General features: G+C 40.0%; 1 protein-coding gene across 30 annotated transcripts in view; it reads right to left on the bottom strand.

Moving 5' to 3' along the window:
- ANK3 (ankyrin 3) overlaps window positions 1-18,638 on the bottom strand; it is a 374,073-nt gene that overhangs the window by 126,383 nt on the left and 229,052 nt on the right. For 16 of the 30 annotated variants that reach the window (XM_040605357.1, XM_040605348.1, XM_040605349.1 and 13 more), the window contains exons 5-8: window positions 15,731-15,829; window positions 12,484-12,669; window positions 11,899-11,922; window positions 10,595-10,693 (exon numbers count right to left, since the gene is read on the bottom strand). In XM_040605357.1, coding sequence (XP_040461291.1) covers window positions 10,595-10,693; window positions 11,899-11,922; window positions 12,484-12,669; window positions 15,731-15,829 — 408 coding nt within the window. The remainder of the gene's footprint in view (window positions 1-10,594; window positions 10,694-11,898; window positions 11,923-12,483; window positions 12,670-15,730; window positions 15,830-18,638) is intronic. The other 14 variants (XM_040605364.1, XM_040605345.1, XM_040605347.1 and 11 more) reach the window with 1 other exon arrangement.

The raw sequence follows: 18,638 nt of genomic DNA, 5'->3' as shown, positions 1-18,638 counted from the left end.
CTTTTTCCACTTGCTGGGATTGATAGGCAAAGGGGTTAACTCAGTCTGATAGACCTTAGTACCCTGTTAATATGTCAAAATAATTTAGTATTAAAAATTTACTGTATCATAGAGAGACTAGAAGAAATGCATTTTCTAAGCATCAATAAAGAAATGGTGGAGGAAGGGAGCATATTACAAAAGGTAGGACAAATATATGTTACAAGTCTGGATCTCATTTATCTTGACACCAAGCTAAATCAATCTAGTGCAGCATAGGGAAGGGTATAAGCATACAAGAATGTGCATTTTGGATCTAACTATTTCCCAGTCCAATTGTTCAATGCTCCTGCTGCCTTAAATGGAGGAGGTGATTCTAGAGTAGATGGATGAGTGCTGGCAGATACACACCTCAACTCCAAAACAGATAACATCCACTAAGCAGTTAAGATTTAGGTCACACTGTTTGCTTGCAGGGGGCGGGGAATTTAAAATACCCGCTTTCATGTTCAAAAAGAAGTCCTGTTCAAATGGCCTTTATATCTCTGGTTAGTAGTGAATCTAACAGGACAGTGCAGTTCTCTCTCAGCTTCTGACAGGGGTGAACACCCTGGCTGGGAGTGAGGGGAAACTCTACAGCACCAATACAGACCGCTCACTTTTGCAAGCTGGAGAGCTAGTAATTCATCTTTCCCCCATTTGATCAGCTGTCTTTAAGAAAAACATGAAGTTAATGTCTGTAGGATCTTGAAGCCTTGAGTTACATTTGATTGAAAATAGGCAGCAGATTCACATTAGGAAGAGATGGATGGATAAAGGATGTGATCACTTTAGACACAGCTCATTGGGAAAAACAACTAGACCCAGATACCCTGAAATAATGAAATGAACAGGAAAAATAAAGCAAACTAAATCCTATATGCCCAGTGAAATATCTGTCCTTATGGATGTTCGAACTCGGCTCCTCTTTCCTGGATAAAGAGCACTGCAGCACTCACTCTCTGCGAAGGAGGATGCAGTTTTCATTGTACTCTACTAACCTATTCAGATAGTTCATAAAAAGAATTAAGAGACAAAGAAGAAAAAGTGTATTTAACCTTTTTCAGCCCTAACAGCTTTGGAAAACACTGTGGGGAAACAAAGGGGAAAAAAGAGAGGGGGCAAGTCTCTATTCAGAATTTAATTTTGCCCTGTAGCTGTATGAGTTTTTATTGGTAGTGAACAATATGAAGTAATAATTATGTTGGCTGAGAGCTCGGACTTCATGCAGATGAAGAGATGCATTATGTGAATGCTTGAATAATTACATGCTGAAGTTTAGGGCAAGCAACCTGTCTTTGGTCAATACTGTGCTGTGCCAAGGCTTGAAGAATTATACCCAGATGTATCACGCATATGGCCCCTTCCCATCTCTCACGTGACAATTAAGAATGTGAGCTAAGTGAATACATCTCAGACATCATCATCCTTAATGTTTCTGATGAGTAAACATAAACCAAGCAACTCAAAACCAAGTTGTTTGTACTTGAGATAAGAAACTAGAGATAAAAAAAGCTTCATAATATGTATTGCTTGGGTATAGGTTAATGACACTAAAACTGCGGTATCAGCAAACAATATAGCCACCAAATGTAAAGTTCTGATTTCTTCAGTAAATCAACAGCATCTGCTGTCTTTTCAGTCTATTTTTATCTGTTTGATCTTCTAAAAATTTATCCCTTTGTTCTTAAAATAGAATAGTAAATCAGGAAAATTTTGAAGATGTTTGCTTGCAGTAATAACGCTGAAATGCCTTCAAAAAGTTGCCATTAAAAGATGTGGTTCAGATCTAGAATGTCTGTTGGAGCGCTTCTTGGTCTCACTGTTGAAATATCACATTCTGGGTAATGTCTCAGGTACCCCTTGACACTGAGATCCAACATTTAGTTCAACTTCAGAGTTAACAAATTCTACAGGGAATACGAAACGTAACTTGTGAGAATAGCAATCTAAACCTATGTAATAAATGCTCATAGGATTAGCAGCTAGCACATAGCCTTTCCTCTCCCCCTTGGCAGATTTCCTGTGGTATGTAACTTGAAATACTCCGAACCTGTATATAGCTCAAAGTGCGACAGATCAGATGCATGCAATTTTTTTCTATGCCTCACAACATTGTGGATGGCTGTTTTCCCTTTATTTCTATCCATTGCCTATGCCTTCCTTCATAGCCTCACAACATCGAAAAACACAAAAGGTGAAAAGTGACCTGCTTTTACATTCAGTGGCTTTTGCTTCTGCCTGATCAGAGGAAACGCTAAGCCCTTTCAGCTGCAGTTCTTTATCTACAGCTTCACAAGAAAATTCAAAAATCTTTTGAGTTATCCTGTGCTGAGCAATTAGGCGCCTACATCTCTCATCTGAAATGAGATCAGCTCCCCTCTGACACATGGCATTACCCATCACAGTTCACCACAGTAGTCAGAATTACTCCTTACTATTACACATTGGCAACACAAATGGTTAGGAAGTCAGAAAAAAAAGGAAAAACTTAAAATTGACAGAATGGAAACACAGTACATCTTTTAAGTGTTATTTTAATGCATTTAGCAAATGAAGAATTCCTGCTGGTTTCTGGTATGCTATGCTGTCCTGTGGGGTTGCCTCTTTCTCCCATCAGTCTGAGTTTACAACCATAAAGATGCTAATAATAAATATGAAAAGTAAATGTTTGCACTTACAGTACCATATTGGGCTCTAAAGTGTACCTTTCAAGAAAGGGTAAACCTTTCCTAGTCATGTGCCACATTGTTTTAGATACAGAGTGACCAGCAGATCATGTAGGAACTGTGAAGACTCACTGGCAGGATCATGGGGATCTGATATTTCTCCTTGCTGCTTCCACCTCTGAGCTCTCCTCCCAGCCCCCCAGTGGAGTTTTAATCCGAAAAAAATCACTTCTTAATCTTTGATTATTTTTTTTTAAAGTTTCTTACCAAAATGTTCAGATTAGCTTGGAATTTAGTAAGATAGTTCTCAGTTCTCAGCTGAGAGCAGACTCTGGGGAGAGCTTAATATTGACAAAGGATGTGTGAATAAAACACAAGCTGAATATAGCCAGACTGCTAAAGCAAAAATTTCCTATACAGCCTGGAAAATCCCTCCATGATTAGGGGTTCTTAAAGAAAGAACAGCATAATGTTGGTTGTTGGTTGTCATATACTAGAACTGTCATCAACAACACTGCATGGATATTACTATTACCAGTTCCTGGAGGTATGGGATGGTTGCACTGTGCTTCTGAAGATTATCATATGCAATATGCAACTATATCAATATTTTGTCTATAGAAACACTCAATATTCTCTCCATCTGTGTTTTTCTGCAGTTCAGAATTGGAGCTACAACACAGCAGGACCCCTGCAGAGAAAAGTCTTATATTCTAGTAGCAGTTACTGGGATCAAAGACTTGTATAGTACTTTCAGAAATTAGAGAAAGTATAGGTACAAACACACAATCAGATGCTTTCCAGGAAACCTTACAACACTGCTTAATTTTTCAGCTTTTTTCTCCTCTACTTAATAAGTCTTATATTGTGCTGATTTAGTTCTTGTATGCTTATATTCTTGTATTTCTTCTGGCTTGAGAGGTATAAAATGAATCCTGGAAAAAAAGAGTATAGCAAGGAGCTGTTATGACAAACTACCACTAGGGAAATAAAAAGATGTTTTTCTCTTATGTTACTGTCACTTACATACTGCCTGCTCTTTTTGATGGGCTAATGGTGTTCTGCTCCTCAGCCTCAGGGTCATCATTAATGCATGTTGTCCTTACACCACCCTCTCAAAATTACCAAATCTTTTCTCAACCTTCCAGTAAGCAAACTTTCTGCAGGCAAAGCCCACTCCCAGTGGAAATGCGATCTCCTCTAGAATGAGTGCTGTGTACCAGGAAGGCTGTTCACAGGGCTGGATGCGGTTTTACGGCACAGTGACTACCTCCTGTTTCCTTTGGCAAGAAAGAGATGGGCAGAGGTCATCTTCATGTAGAGGATTCCCTTGCTGCCTGGACCTTCTGACTTGCTCAAGTACAAAGTGGATGTGGGGGTCACCGACGTTTCTTCCAGGTGTTGCTCTGGAAGCTGCAGAGAACAATTTCTTTCTTCCTTTCAAACCGTTGTGCTCCTCAGAGATGGGTGGGTGTATCTTCAGAGGCACTTCCTCACCTGGGCTAGACAGATCTTTCCACTAGAAGCTAATATTAGACAGAAGAATGATATCTGAACACTCTGGGAACACCCAAAAAATAACTTTTCCCTAACTATAATTCCCAGAAAATACAGTTTATTCAAAGCACCTTCCTAACCTCCCTGGTCTGCATAGCAGCCTTGGAGAAATGCTGATTTGCACTTTCTTGTTGCTGAATTAGCACAGGGTGGTCTGGACATACATTTCTATCACAGCTGGCTGGGAACTGCAGCAGATAAAATTGCTTGCCCTCCCTGCGCACTGCTCCTGGGGATGCCCAAGCAACAAGGCCTGAACAGGAAAGGGTGGGCAATCTGCATGGGTCTGATTTATAGCAAAAGAGCTTTCACGCACAGGATACCATAGGGATGATCAGACTCCTAAGGAAACTGGTTTCTCATTTCTTCCAGTGTATGTTACTTGCTTTAGCATCTATCTGGATACACCTTTCCAGCCCCTAGGTATCAAAGTGCAAGGCAGTCTGGAGCAAAACTGAAGGGAGAAGCAGAGAACAAGAAATTCCTCTGTGACTTGTCCTTTTTCTCCAGCATTCCACCCACCCTCAGGCTGAAGATGACCTGATTCTGGTAAAGAAAGTCAAACCCATGGCATGAAGCCCCTGCAACAGTGTCCAGCTCTAGAAGCATCAGCTGGGATGCAGGCACAGCAGTTTTCACTATGCATACAGTCACTGTATGCCAACAACAGATCTCCTGGATTGAAAGCCTGGAACAGGAGAGCCCACTTGGTGAATTCCACATCTACATACTAATCACTAGATTGGCAGTTTCAGAAGATAGGAAGTAGATATCAAAATTATTAAAACTCAGAGTTTGATTCAAAGGTATGAGTGGCTAATGAACAATATTTTTTCTTAAAATAACAGCAATTACTTTTTCCTGTTGAAAAAAATGACACAATAGATTGACTTAAAAGGTCTTTGACCCTCCTTCATTTTGTAACTAGGATTTATCTGCACCTCTCCAACATCAGGTGCCATTGCCAGCTAAGCGAATGGTGCCTGGAATTGTTGCAATCCTTCAAAGCCCAGGTAGCAACTGCACTTATGTGTTAATCTGGCCAAGAGAGAAGACTGACTTCACCCTCAGTTACCCTTTATTCTCTTCCTCCATTTCTTTAGCCCACATATGATAGCCTCCCAGTTAAGCAAGAGAGAAATATGGTGATGCAATGAAGGGATTTCTTTAGCTTTGAAGGATTTGAGAAGTGCAGCCACACACACAAAAGTGTACTACAGAAAAAGGGTAATAAATAGACACACAAAGCCTGTTACTTCTACAATGCATACCCTGCCAGTAATTGTGAAAGGTTTATTGCTGAGTCTAAGCCCAAGAAGTCAAGCAATTTGGAATATTTTTCTTTCATTACAAAATGACAAATATCCACCCCAATCAGGAGATCTTGTTTCACTTGGACTGAGGGTATGAAGGTTCTTGGAGCTGTCTCCCTGTAAAGAGGTAGAATCAGGGGCATCACAAGCTGATTTACTGAAATGTTCTCTACCCATACACAGGGAACTTCCCATGTTGTACCATCTTCCCCTCACTTGCAGCAAGGCTAGAGAAGAAAGCACAGATACAGAAATGCTAATGCAGCTTAATGGAAGAGCTGATATGAAATCAGTCGCTGAGCTGGAAGAATGCAAACCAAAAGCAGGCACATTTCCAACCCTCCTGGCCTCTATGGTCAGCAGGTACAAAGGCCTGCAGGCAGTGTAACACCTGTAAAAGCTCCTGGAGCTATGCCTATTTTTCTTAGATACAGTAGAAGAAGGGAACAAGGGAGTATATGACAGCTGAGAGGCAGGCAGGTGTATACCAGTGGGGGTGAAGGGAGCAGCTGCTACTACACATCACTGGGGACATCATTTACTTACAGTACAGCACCACTGCTCACCTTCTGTCCACACACTAAGAGACATCATCAAGCTCATTTCTTTCCCTGCCTTCATTGCTGGAACTCCTTTCTTCCCTTGGGCATCTCAGAAATGTGTTGAAAACACAGCAGCTAAAGAGATCTCCTCTGCCGCGAGTCTGTCCTCCTTTTTCTTACATCCTTTCACCAACTCATCTTTTCACCACACTTGCCCTTGTACTTAAGGCTCAGAGCATTGCCTTCATCCTACATCCATTCACATTTTCTCCACCCTTTCCCACATTCACTACATTGATGGTGGGAGCTGGCTATTTATTCTGCCCTTCACACATTTGCCTTCATGTTGCCCCATCCACACAAGCATCTTCTGTTGCCATAATCCTCTGTGCTTGTTCAAATCTCTCCCCGGGATACTTGCCTAAATAGTTTAAACATAAATTGAGAGATAGACAAGTAGTGTTGATTGATATTTAACAAGAACAAAGGAAAAATAAAGTACATTTGACAACCCCATCCTACAGTTCACTCTTTCTACTTCTGAAGGCTAAAGTATATACACATAGTATGATTTTAGTTGGGTTACAGCCCTTCCATATCTTTGCTCTGTAGCTTGTCTTAGATTGTCAACAACTCAAATAAGGGCCCTTCCCCCCGAGTGGAGACAGCACGTCATGGATACTGATTACAGAAATTAAAACAAGAGGCAATAAGGTGGCAGTAGGCAGGCTGCACCCATGGGTACTTCTACCTGTTTTGCAGTTTGAGTGATCAAGGATCAAGCAAGGGCTTGGTGTTACCTGGTGCTGATAATTGTACTTTACACTCAACTTACACGGGTGGTCTGTTTGCCTACAAATTCACTGCTCTACTAGACTCTAACTCATCTTTCTGTGAAGCATTTTCATTACCCACAGTCTGATAAACACTAAAGAACAAAATTCAACTCCATATTACTGTTATTTATGCTACGATTCCTTCTGTCACAGCTACTTTATCTAGATTTGCAACCACCATACAGCAGAGATGTGCTCTCTGGATGCCCCACCCAGCTATCACAAGCACAAACAAGCCGTTCAGTGCTCTGAGTCACAGCATCAGCCCGCTGCTCTTTCGGGCTGATGTCATTGCATCTGCACTTCCCCAGCTATACGAGCAGTTTGCCTCTCTCTAATGATGACAACTAATGGAGGGAGAACTTGGAATGTCCAGATCTTGAAGAGAAGGGGAGGATGGCCTCATTATTTTATATGTGCTTCTCATTGGTGCTCTTAACCCTGAACAGAGCTGCTGAAGGCCAAGATTTATTATTTTATTAAAACAAGCACAGGCAGATGATATTTAGTGGTACTTATACCAAACGCTGCTAATTGCTAACATACTAGTATTGCTAATCCCTAATCTTGTTTCTGAATGGGAAAGAATTGACTCAAGACCCCATTCATCTTCCTTGCTCATGTGATTAGAGCCTGTCAGATACTGAATGCTAAAGCCTATGACTGGTTGAAATGCCTTAATGCTCCAATTCGGTCAGTTTAAGGACTTGGGAATAAGAGGTCAACATTATCAGTAAGAGCAAAGCACGCATAGTCAGAAGCTTCCCAGAAACCCTTAACCCCCAAGCCTACTCTTAGCTTGTGAACTTCATCTGGGTCTAACCTGGGACCTCTCTCTTGCCAATAGCATGAAATACATTTAGGGATTAGTGTGATTTGGGAAACATCATTTGTGGGGGATATATGAGAGCTGACCCTTATGTTTTCATACTCAGTTATCAGCTTGACCCAACATCTGCTCGTGCTCCTCACCAGCATCAGCAGGTACTGGATCACGCCTTGTAACAGGGTCTTTTAGCTTTGGTTTGATTTATCCTCATTAATAAATCACTGAATGATGCTGTGTCGAATGAATAGTGTCCAGCACCAACACTTTTCACCTGCACTCCTACTTATATTTTAAGAAAGACATTCTGGGTCTGTCTTTATTCAAAATTTCTATTCCCACACTATTATACCCTCCCTCAACTCCCCTTATTAATCACATACAATCTCTAAAAAAGAACTGTTCGGGGTTATGGGGGCTTTTAAATGTGAGAACTCCTGTAAGTAAAAGAGTAGTTTCTATGCTAAATAAACACAGTGTTATTTTATTGTTTTCATGGGTTTGCAATGCTTATTACTTTGCTGCATGTAACTTTATTTTTCTAAACTATAGAAGCATTGAAGTTTTTAGCTATACAAACTATCTGAAATGAAAATACTACAATTTGCTTTTGTTATGTGGCAAATGCTCTAAGCAGTAGTATAGTACTTTTCCTCTTGTAAAAGACAATACATGATCAAAATCTCTGAAAAGGAGCTGCTGAATAATCCATGCCACATAATTCCCCTCATAAATATCCTGAATACATGTTGGGGTTTTATTTATTTTTCTCCTTTAATTGAAATATTGCTCCAGAATATTGGTACTTACATTTAATACTATTTAGCAAACAGTTATTAATTAAATAAAAATAATTATCAATACTTAATATTAAATATCTAAATTTCTAGACAACATTTATTCATGGCCAGTTTATACCTATTTACTCTTAAGTCAGCATTTGCCTTCAGTTTGAATGCCTCCTGCTCTCTTGAGTTTCTCTCCCTACTATCCTAGGGACCACTACCACATCTCCTCCCTGGCTTTGTTTTGGTAATATGTGGTGAGCCAAATTCTTGCACAGACTGAGTTTGTTTTGTTTCATTTTGGTGGGTCTTTTTGTTGTTTTATTTTGTTTAGTTGGTTGGGTGGGTGGGTGGGTGGTTTTTTTTCAGTCTGTATCAGAAATACATTGAAATAACCTGAAATCAAATTTATTTTTCTGGGCTTTATTTTCTTTTAAACCGTATCACACACACAAGCCAGTGAACAACTAGCACAGACAGTTCCTTCTCTTTCTTGGTTGGTAGATTGTTGGAGAAACCAACAGGAGAAATATGTGTTTTCTCTAGCCAAGAGTTTGATCAGTTCTCAACTACAAATTTCAAGGTGTTTCCTTGTTCTGTTGCATGCTTTCTGTAATGACAACCATTCCTGGCTGTGTGTCAGCAGAAATTCTGTAGGCATCATCTTATTCATACAGCCCAAGCCATTACTGAAGAAGATAATGAACAAATGAATTTTTAAGAACTTCAGTAGGAAGTTCTAGTTCCAGCATTTTCCAACACTAATCTTATTTGGAATGTTAGCCCCTTTTCTATCTAAATTATGTTCCTAGTCACTCTCCTTGCTTTCCCTTCTTTTCCCTTCTTAAAGCCTTGCATATTCTTACAGCACCTATTCAGCTTTCTGCCCATGTCCTCTCTACCCTACCATTCTCTAGCCCTCCATCCTGGCTCATTAAATTTTGTGTTACCTCTGCATTTGCCTTTCTTTTGTCTCTGGTCTCATGCCTGGCACAACCTCTTTCCTTGCCCTTCATATATTGCTGTATCCCTGCCCGTATACGTTTCTTTGTTTTCCTACTCTTCCAACTATATATAACTTCCTTTTGTCATTTGCTGCCCTTTACTGCTTCTCCTGCTCATATTTTGTTGTTCCCACATCCTCCCTACCATGACCACACTCCTTCGCTCTAATATTCCTCTTTGGTTTCCCAACAGACCCAACCCTTGACAGCAGATAAGGCCAAACTTTGGCCCAGGCTGTGACATGAGGCTCTGCTGGCACTGGGCTCGCAGCGTGGTCCAGCTGCCTGTGGGGGGATGGACCCACTCCCCAGGCAAAAAGGTGCAACTGAAGCCACCGGTCACCTGCTCCCCATCCAGCCCAGAATGAACTTAGGGGACACCAGGAAAGCCCATACCGTTTCCCTCCTGGCTTCCAATCGTTTTTTATACATTTGAGGAATTACTCTGTCACTCCCTGGGCTGTGCCATGACTTTGATGCACAGCTTACAGGATCAGGAGGGTTAGTTCCCCCACTCTGCCACGGTTTCTGCTATACAGCTGCCATTATCAACTCCCCTCCATTTCTACACTTCAATTTCTGCCTCTCCAGTTTGTCAGATCTCCTTTACATATGTATCATCCGACTCTTGCATATGCAGTGAAGGCACAGATGCTTTGTTCCCTGGTACACCTGCACTTCGTCTTCACTGGAAACAACTGCATGTTAAGGGTAATTCAACAGGGACAGCACTCCTGCCATATGTTAAAGCTACAGGTGAAAATAGTTATCTCTCTGAAACTCCCAGCTTACCTTTTGCAACACTGTAACTCTGAAAATAGCAGCCTTTTTGATTAAAACAGTTTTTCAAAGATGAGGACTAGATCTCAGCTCCAGTTCAGCAGCGCAGGGAAAACCCCTTTAACACTGTATGGTAACAGAGCAAGAGCTGTCAGGCCAGGCCTCTCAGCTGGCATGAGCAACTTACCTTTCTATACCTTCACCGGAGAAGTGTTTCAAAGTGATGATTAAGCAAACTAAGCATAACTAAGACTTCACACTTACCCTTGCAGTAAAGTCCACAGCAGCACCTCGATTTAACAGCAACGTAGCTACATTGATATTTCCATAGTGAGCAGCTATGTGGAGGGGAGTGAACCCACTCTGGAAAAACAAAACAAAACCAACAGATCCTTTTTTTTTTATATATCTCATTAGTACTCTAAAATTTATATCACATCACTGACAAAAACTAGTAATAGGAGTCTGCTGCAAGTCACCATTCCAATTCTGTACTAGTTTTCATTCACTGACATTTATTTATAGACTCTCAGAGAGTCTAAATAAAATCATATTGCTATGCAGGAGGGGAAAAAAAATTAACATAATTATTCTAGAAGACCAGAAGTAGGATAAAGCTTTCAGTTAATCCAGAAAAACAACAGCAAAACATTTGAGTATTAAAGCAATGATCTGTCTTTTATAAGAAATTAATTTCTAACTAGAAAGATCTAGTTGTCATTGGTATTATGTCAGTCTTGCAAGTTAAATCTCTTAGAGATTCTTCACAGAAGTTCAGCTACAAGCCATTCAATGGTATTTGATAACTGTTTTTTATAAATTCAAAGTAGATGCAAATGAAAACAACATCAAAGACAATTTTAAATTATTAATATGGATTTTTTTTTCCAAGGGTTAGTACCATAAAGATCACTCTCCCACTGTGGGCAATCACATCGGGTTATGTTCAGACACCACCCTAATTAGAGGATGCCTTAGTGATAAAATTACTTCAGCAACTTATTTTCATATTTAAGTAGTTTTACTTCCTTTTAAAATAATGCTAAAACATGCAGCAATTCCATCAGTCCTGCAAAGTATGAAACCTTATGGGAACTATATGCATTTCTAAATTGTTAGCAAGCCATGCTAGCTGCCACTGCCTTGCTTTGGAAGTCTTGCAGATATAAAATCACTCTCAGATCATTCTATTTGCTGACACCATCAAGGTAAGTGTCATGCAGAAGCCTAAAATCAGACCTGGATGCACAACATGACAGGGTTGTCTGCAGCTCTTAACACATCTGATAAACACATGCTCCATGAGAATCCCTGAAAACTCCATCTTAGGTAATATGGCTCTTTTATGAGGGCAGTTCCCCAGAACACTTACTCTTACTTTTAAGCCCTAGTTTCAGCTGCAGAAAGCCCTGCTATCTAAACTACAGTCTTCTCTAGCACATGCTACTCCATTTAATCTAAAGCATGTATCTATCCTATAAAAGGCAATGCAAAAAGGAAGAGGAAGAAATGATGCAGCAGCACTAAGTCATGGAGGAGTGATGATGCATATATATATTTATATATACCTCTGTTGTTCTATTCACCATCATCTAGGTTAACACAATTGGAAGCAAAGAGGGGGAAAAAATGAACGGTTAGTTCACCACTGGTGATATGGATGCAAAAAGCTTCGTGACTGCTACGTGGCATGGCAGCTCAGATGACAGCACAATCGGCGCACAAAGGAAGCTCGACTGAATGGAAGCTGAATGATCAAGTATTTTGAATGTTAATTGTTACATGTTTACCAAAGTTCTTAAAGTAGTAATTGGACAAACAACTAATCAAATGACTTAATTGTACAGTACCTATAGGCACACCACTGCAGGAGTGGCTTTCATTCGCAACAAATAATTCTAATAATATTTTGCTTATTATTTTCCATTTGCAAAGTTTCTACATGAGAAATTAACCCTGATTTAAATAAAACAGGAATGGGGAAGGAAGAGGCAAAGGAAGCAAATGAAACGTTATTCTTAATCACACACTAGAAGAGAAAGTTAGGTGTAACTCTGCAGCAAAATACTTTGCACTAAGGGAAATTTCACTGGATGTAATACATGTGGTCAGCACTTTAATAATATCAAACCTTTTTTCTTTTTACAACTGACCTTTGACTCCACATCAGCATTGTGGTCATTCTGCAGGAGCAGAGCCGCTGCCTTCGTATCATCCTTGCGAGCAGCGATGTGAAGGGCAGGAAGACGGACTTTTCCCTTCGTATCATTTTCAAGCAGCAATGAAACCACCTGGTCATGACCTTGCTGCAAAGCTACTGCCAAAGGCGTGAAACCATCCTGCAACATACAATGGAGACTCTCAACACATGTTCCAAGCTTTCCAGGAGGCAGAAAGCAGAAGGGAAGACATTTCAGCATTATTAACAGTACTGGCTCAAATCCAAATGGAAAGTGTAACATGGTGCAACTTAAAAGAACCCTGCAATGACACTAAAATTAGGGTAAAGTGTTGGTGAACAAGGCCTGAAATGCTCAAAACACCTATCTGGCACTCCAGACTTAAACATAAAATTACAAAGCAGAAGCAAACAAAAATGACTGAGACTTGAGAAAAAAAGTGTGAAATTACTCAGAAATAAACAGTTACATAAATAACTGTATCATAAAGTGTATGATTATATAAAAAGCTGAAATATTAAAATTAGAATTGTTAGTGGTGTCTCCATAGCAAATTATCATCCATTCCCCCCACAGATATAGGTTATAATCTGTATTTTTTTAAGGAAAAACAAAACAAACAACCAACAACACTTCAGCTCTGTCCTTCGATATATATGTGGATTTAAATTCTTATAATACTTGAATGTGAACAATACATTCTCTCAATACACTAATTATTTTACTACAACTTCCATTTAAGAAAAATGATATAGATGTGGTGAACAATCCTCTAAGAATTATTTCATTTCAGACTAGTAAATTGCTAACCAAAGTAGTGCAGAATAAGAAACCTGAAAAACAGATTTCTTCTTAACAGATTTTAGAGTGCATTCCTCAAACACATGAAAAGTACGGTCTGAGATGTTATTATAATTTTAGTTTTATGGATTCTTAGAAAACTGAAGAATGAAAGAGTTGTCATTTAGATTCTGCTCATTTCCAAACATTTAAGTGGCATCCCAATCCAGGAACACATTTGGCTTTCTCCAAGATAATACCCATAAATCACTCAAAAAGTCACAAATGTGTATTGTTCTACTTGTGATATTTACTACATTTGACTCTCGGTCAATATATCCAAAGCTTATATTACCAAACTTCTTTACAGTTTAGCAGGTAAACATCTTCTTTCACTTTTGAACTACTTGTCATGATGAAACTGGGTAAGTGTGAAATAAAAGTGTAGCAATGACACAGGAAAACATAAGTCCTTACCCTAAGTCAAAAGAGCAGAGTTCAGGTGTTAACTTCTTGAACTAAAAATAATGTTTTCAGTAAGGAATTTCTCTTTCTGGCTTACCAAACAGAGAGGCCTCAATTTAGGAGAAACAGGAGGAGTTCTGCTAAGGAGCATTTTTTTCAAAATTTTGGGAGGGACATTAAAAAAAAAAAAGAAAAAAGAAAAATCACCTAAATTCTTTGGGTACTAACTAGATTTTTTTATTTCATTACTTCTTTTAAACCCGTTTAACCACAGTCTTCCCCTTGGCCCCTGGCTCACCGTCCTCCAGGAGTGGGGCAGGGCTCTGGGCTGTGGTCCTGGGCCACGAGTGGCTCCTAAGGTGGAACAGCTGCACAGCCTCAGAGTGTAGGCAGAGAGCAGGGCAGTGTGTGGAAAATGCTGTGTAGCTCTGAAGGTCAAAAAGCTCTGTGAGCATCCCCACAAGAGGGCTCTGGCAATATAGCTACACTGTACCTGCAGATACAGAGGCTCCTGCCTGGAGAAACCTCGAGTGTGACAGCCCACGCCTTAGTGCCCAGGAGATGTTGGCTTCCTGGTCTATTTGCACAGCTAATGGCAGCGGCAGTCAGCTGCTTTACAGAGAAAAGTGGTTTGGCCATCTACACTGCCTTTTCTCATCGGGCTTTCTCTTCTGTTAAAAACACTGGTAACAATAATATTAAAAAAAAAAAAAAAAGGAACACATTTTCTCCTTTCCAGAGGGAAAAGGCATTGGACAAAGGGGAGGGAGCACTTCATGGCAATCCCAGAACAGCTGCCACCTCCTGGTATCATCATCCCAGTTTCTTAACTCTGATGAGAGTTGCCCATCATTTCATGTGTGCAGAGGCCACTGTACCAAGACCAAGCAAACTGCGACCAAGAGTATTAGCACCGACAAGAACACATTTCCACCACATGCTCTCTGAAGATGCCAACTCACAAAAAGCAATTGCAAGCAAATACCATGATATCAATACTATAATTAGCAAGCACACTTTAAAACATAGGGCAAAGCACACTCCAGAAAAAAACCAAAATGAAACCCAAAAACCTAAAACCAGTATAAAGTAAAAAGTTGGTATGAGGTACAGGGATGCATTAAACTAATTTTGCATTTCATATTTTGCAAAAAAGTAGGACTTTTTCAAATAAACATTGTTTCCTTTATGGAATCAGTTCAGCTAGAGAGATCATAATTTAATAAATATTACAGAGAGCACATACTGAAGTACTTTTTTGGTTTTGGTAGTAAAATACTGGAATTAAGACAACTGAAAATTCATCAGATTAAAAACCTATCTCAATGCAGTATATTTATGACTATTAATATATCTGCTTTTTTATTTTTCTTCCAGTTTGCCTTATTTGAGTTAGAATTACTTTCTAAAACAAAAAATAAGAAGTTCTGGAAAGACCACAGACCATGTTCAAGGATAGACCTTGCATCTTTCTGTCAGCTTGAAATTGTCACTGCAGGACCAGATGGGATAACTAGGTGTTACAGAGAGGGCACCAACATGGCAATAAATGTAGTTCAGAAAATGCTCCAAGCGCTAAGTAACCCTGGGTTTTCCCTGATATCCCAGGCTGGCTCCAAAGCAGGTAAACACTTGTTCTTGCTTTATGGTTGCCTTCCACATTACTCACTATTTTTAATGAAAGCACAGAGAAGTTTTATATTATGCACACAGCTTCCCTGCTTGAGCACTTACCCTGAAAGATTACCAGTTATGACTAAGAACACATCTATTTTTAGAACTGTTTCTAGTTAAAGTCATTTTTTTATTTTAGAAATAGCAAAAGATGGTTTAAATTGCTGAAAAGCCAGTTACTCAGTATTCATTAGCACACTTTGCAGAAAGAACATAAAAGATTAGTTTGATATAAGCTGGCAAGAGTCACTGCTGAAGCATGTTTTACTTTGTTCATAACGTGTGAAATTCAAACTTTTACCTCTGTGGCAAGGCTTTGACTGGCACCATTGTCAAGAAGAAACTTCACAACCTCCAGGTGGTTTTCTTGGGCTGCCATATACAGTGGAGTGAAACCATTCTGAAATAGGAAAGCAAGAGTGTAAACACTCCACAAACATTTCATACATACCACAAATCTGCAAAACTCAGGTAGATTAGGAGGAAACTAAATAAACTGTGTGCATACATGCCAGTTGATGGTGTGATCTCCCTTGATTTAAGTGAAGGTAGGAGAAGGATAATATTGTTTAAAAGGACACAGTGAAATCCTTCAGCTGACCCGATACAATTCCCACAGCCAAGCAAGAATACTTCCTTTTTTATCTGTTGTGAAGTTAAAGTAAAAACCAGTCTGCTCAGACCATTTGGTAGAAATGGGTTATTTTTCCCAATAAATGCAGCCACAGCAATGGAAATGCAAAATGGACAGGCAAATACCATCCAAGTCTGTAGGAAAAGTAAAAGCGATGGCTTTTCAGAATGCTCTCCAATTTTTTCGCCTCCTTCCATTAGCTTTGACTACTCTTTCGCTTGTGCCAGCTACTTATGCCTTTTGTCTCCTCAGAGAGCTGCCTTCTGAGCACAGCCTGCCTGTGGTCACTGAGCTACTTCATATTTCAGGCACCAGGAGATCTGAGAATCGTTGCTTCTCAGTAGTTTGAGACAGAGGTTTATCAGTGTTTCCAACCACATTACAGCATTTCTCAAATTATGCTTGAGCGAGCGATTTCAATCAATGCAATACAAGTATCGGAGGCTGCAGAGCTTAACTCATTCTTTGGCAAGTGCTTTCCCCTTACAGTCAATACTTTTGTCTTAACTGTATACAGGTCACAGCCTTTCAGGAATTGAATTTTTAGCGACTAACGTTAAGGCAATGTATTTTTCGCTATTGTTCTGGGCATTTCTGAAATTCACAGCTTTGACATCACTCACAAAACCAAAAACAGCAAAACGAAGTCATGAAACCTGTCCTGGGATCAAGATACCTCTAAAGGAACTTATAAAGTTGCTGATAAAGCACATGAAATTGCTTTACTTTTGTATAGCACTGCATGTCCCTCGGTCTAACAGAATTGTAAACTAGTGGTAAATACATCTTACAGTAACAAATTAAAAGGTCCATATACTATTGACTAAGCAGTTTGCCACTGCAAAAGCAACCAAAGCAGCATCAGCAATAAGAACAACAATCCCTTTCTCCTCTGATCTATCCTGGCATTCCAGAATTAGTCAGACATACCACTGCTGGATTTTGCCTGATCCTTTTCCTTCCTTATGGTACCAGCAAGGGTGATGATGCCATTAAACCTTTTGGCCTCCTGGTTTCACTGGGCTCTGTTAGGGCACTGTCTTCTTCTCACTATCTTCCAGATCTCATGGCATCGTGATTTCTGTGAACCTTAGGCTTCTTTTAAGTAAATTTCACACAGTCAGCTGCATTGGGGGCAGCAGCTTCCTACTTCAGCTGCTCCCTCCTAAGATCCCCCCAGACCTCTTGCTCTACCACACACCGCTTCTGGTGATTACTTGAGAGTGTGGGGAGGACAAGGAAGAAAATAAATACAAAATAAAACCGGAGGTAAGAGCTAGTTAAAAACAACAAGTAAAATGGAAGAGAGATTTCATCTGCCTTAAATAACAGAAAAGTTCAGGAAGTGCTTCCATATCACTGGGTTTGACGTTTCATGTCTGCAATGTGGCCAGGGCAGACATTTCGACAGGGTGGAAGGCATAGGAGGAACAGCTCAGCAATTCAGCTAGAGCAGTTACAAAGGACACTGTCCTAGATTTCCCAGGAAACCTATGGAGCCAAACAGAGATGAGCTGAGAAGAGTTTGGCCATATATTTGCATCAAAGAAAGAATAGCAACATTCCGAGCTCTGGAGAGGTGAAGGGAAACCATAACCCCGCTTTCCCTATTGGGAAATTCCCCATTTCCCTATTGAGAAACCAATAGCAGTGAATTCTGGCTGAGTTACAGTAGCTGCAGTGAAAACAGCTGAGAGACATCTGACTGTCACAGCAACGGGGCAGAGCTGCAGGGCACACTTCCAGCACAGAGCACACAGAAGAGCCCAGGTGACCCGGGGCCGAGCATGCAGGCTTCCCCGGCAGCAGAGACAAATAGCAGGTCAGAGAAAAGGACAGTTGGAGAGGAAATGGTGTGACCTGGATGTTTGATCCATGAGGAACTTTACCATCAACAAGACACTAAGCAGCTGTGAAACCACATGTTTACAAGGCTTGCACAGGCTGCAAGGTCAGTTCCTGTTCCAGTATTTTGATAATTTGGTCTCTATTCAGGAAAGCATTGCTACAAGCATAAAGCAGGCACTGAAATCCTACCAGAGCCAAAGCCTAAAGTTAGCAATGTGTTAATGTACTCTTCAGAACCAAGACCTAACAGTTTAGTTATCATAGAGTCAAAATTCTGCTTAATGAAAAACAAAGAAGCCTGAAAGCACTTGCTAAAATACCTAATGTGTCACATTACAGGTTATTATTATAGTGAACAGCAGAGTATGGCATTTCCCCTAACATTTCACAACATACTCAATATCTATTTACTAACTCAGCTGGAAACAAAGATTAATTTTTTTAGTTTCAAACATTTGCACTTAGAAAGGAAGCAGAAAACCTCTTCCTAATGATTAGTTCAGAAAATAACAGGCAAAAATTCTCAGAACCAAGTGTTGTTAGCATTTGGAAACAGAGCAGAACCTTCTCTTCTGTGTTAAATTACTGTAGGGTTTTCAACATCTTTCCTCCCCATACTTTGCTTTTTCTTCTCTCTTTAAAAAAGGGGCTGAAATTGCCAGAGAGCCACAAGCCTAAGAGAAGTATTCTATCTTCAGTAGTAATAAGTAGCCCTTAGAACAGGTAC

Source organism: Falco naumanni, chromosome 9, assembly GCF_017639655.2.
Source record: "Falco naumanni isolate bFalNau1 chromosome 9, bFalNau1.pat, whole genome shotgun sequence".
Classification (NCBI taxonomy): domain Eukaryota; kingdom Metazoa; phylum Chordata; class Aves; order Falconiformes; family Falconidae; genus Falco; species Falco naumanni.
This window is presented reverse-complemented; position numbering and strand designations above follow the sequence as displayed.